Here is a 1,458-nt window from a genome sequence, read left to right on the forward strand (position 1 = left end):
GAGACGAGCAGCCGAGAGGCTGACGCGCACACGGTTGCCGCGGAGACGAGCAGCCGAGAGGCTGACGCGCACACGGTTGCCGCGGAGACGGCGGTCGAGCTGGACGCGATCACCGTGGAGATGCGCGACACGTCGCCGTTCCGCCGTGACGACGGCAAGCGACAGCACGTGCAGCAGCAGGACCGCAGCGATGCGGGGGCGGGGGCGGCGGCGGCGGGGAGAGCGTCCCCACCGTTCAGCCGCGCGGACGAGTGCAGGAGGAACCTGCGTGGGATGCGGGGCGAGCACGGCAGGCCCGCGGGGGACCGACCGCGCAGCGAGGACTTGGTGCTCATCAGCATGCCGGACCCCCCCGCCGCCGCCGCCGCCGCGAACAAGTCGCTCCCCACGATCGACGAGCCGGGGCGCGCCGCGGAGACGGCCCCCGGGGGTCGTCGCCCCGCCGCCGCGGTCGCCGCGCCGCCCGGCAGCAAGGAGGAGCTGTCGCAGAGTGACGAGGGCGTGCTGACGCAAGACACGAGCCAGGAGGACCTGCTCCCCGGTGACCGCCAGCATCCCCCGGCAACGACCGCCGACTCCGAGGACAGCAGCGGCATCCTCGACGACGCCGACGACGCGGAGCCGGACCGCCAGGGGGCGCTGGCGGCGGACGGGCACGTCGCGCGGCGGAGGGACCGACGCGCGTTCGGCAAGTCGGACAGCGCGGGAGCGATCGTCGACGACGACGCCGTGGCAGCGGCGCGGCGACTCGCGAAGGGACACAAGAAGTCGCAGTCGTTCTCCGTCGTCGTGGCGACGCCGACGACGGAGGAGGCGTCGTCGCGGCGATCGTACGCGGAGGGCAAGCCGGCGGCGCCGGACCTCGCTCGCAGCTTCTCCGCCGAAAACCAGCTGATGGTGCGCAGCAGCGCGCTCGAGCCGGGGTCGCCCGGCTCCGTTGCCGCGGCGATGATCGCCATCGGAGCGCAGCGGGAGATGCACAAGGCGATCGCCGGGAAGCTGGAGTCGCCGGACGTCGCCGCGGCAACGCCGGCGAAGCCCGGGAAGTCGCACCAGGGGGCGCGGACGGGGCTGTCGCGCATGAAGCAGAACATCCGCAGCGTGTTCGGCGGCTCCGCGAAGCCGAAGCCACGAGAGGGCGCCACCGCCGACGACAGCGACGATTCGCAGGCGGACGACGCGGCGGTGGCAGACGCGGCGTCGCCGCCAGAGGGGGCGCCACTGATCTTGCACCCGGGCGACGCGATGGCGCACCGGCTGAAGGCGACGAAGGCTCGCCGCGGCGACACGTGCGCCGCCTGTCGTCGAGCCGTCGTCGCCGGCAGCAAGGCATACAAGTGCGCCGCCTGCAAGGACGTCTACCACGCCCGCTGCACGCCCGTCGCCCCCTGTCCGAAACACGCGCGGGACAGTGGCGCCCCCCGGGAGAAACCCGCCGCCGCCGCCGCGAGGAAGCAG

The 1,458-nt window shown here is 74.2% G+C and overlaps 1 protein-coding gene across 1 annotated transcript in view; it reads left to right on the forward strand.

Moving 5' to 3' along the window:
* LOC106821607 (myristoylated alanine-rich C-kinase substrate-like) overlaps positions 1–1,458 on the forward strand; it is a 4,722-nt gene that overhangs the window by 1,155 nt on the left and 2,109 nt on the right. The window contains exons 2-3 of the mRNA XM_014826490.1: positions 4–620; positions 873–1,446. Coding sequence (XP_014681976.1) covers positions 4–620; positions 873–1,446 — 1,191 coding nt within the window. The remainder of the gene's footprint in view (positions 1–3; positions 621–872; positions 1,447–1,458) is intronic.

This window comes from Priapulus caudatus, unplaced genomic scaffold (assembly GCF_000485595.1).
Source record: "Priapulus caudatus unplaced genomic scaffold, Priapulus_caudatus-5.0.1 Scaffold79, whole genome shotgun sequence".
Lineage (NCBI taxonomy): Eukaryota > Metazoa > Priapulida > Priapulimorpha > Priapulimorphida > Priapulidae > Priapulus > Priapulus caudatus.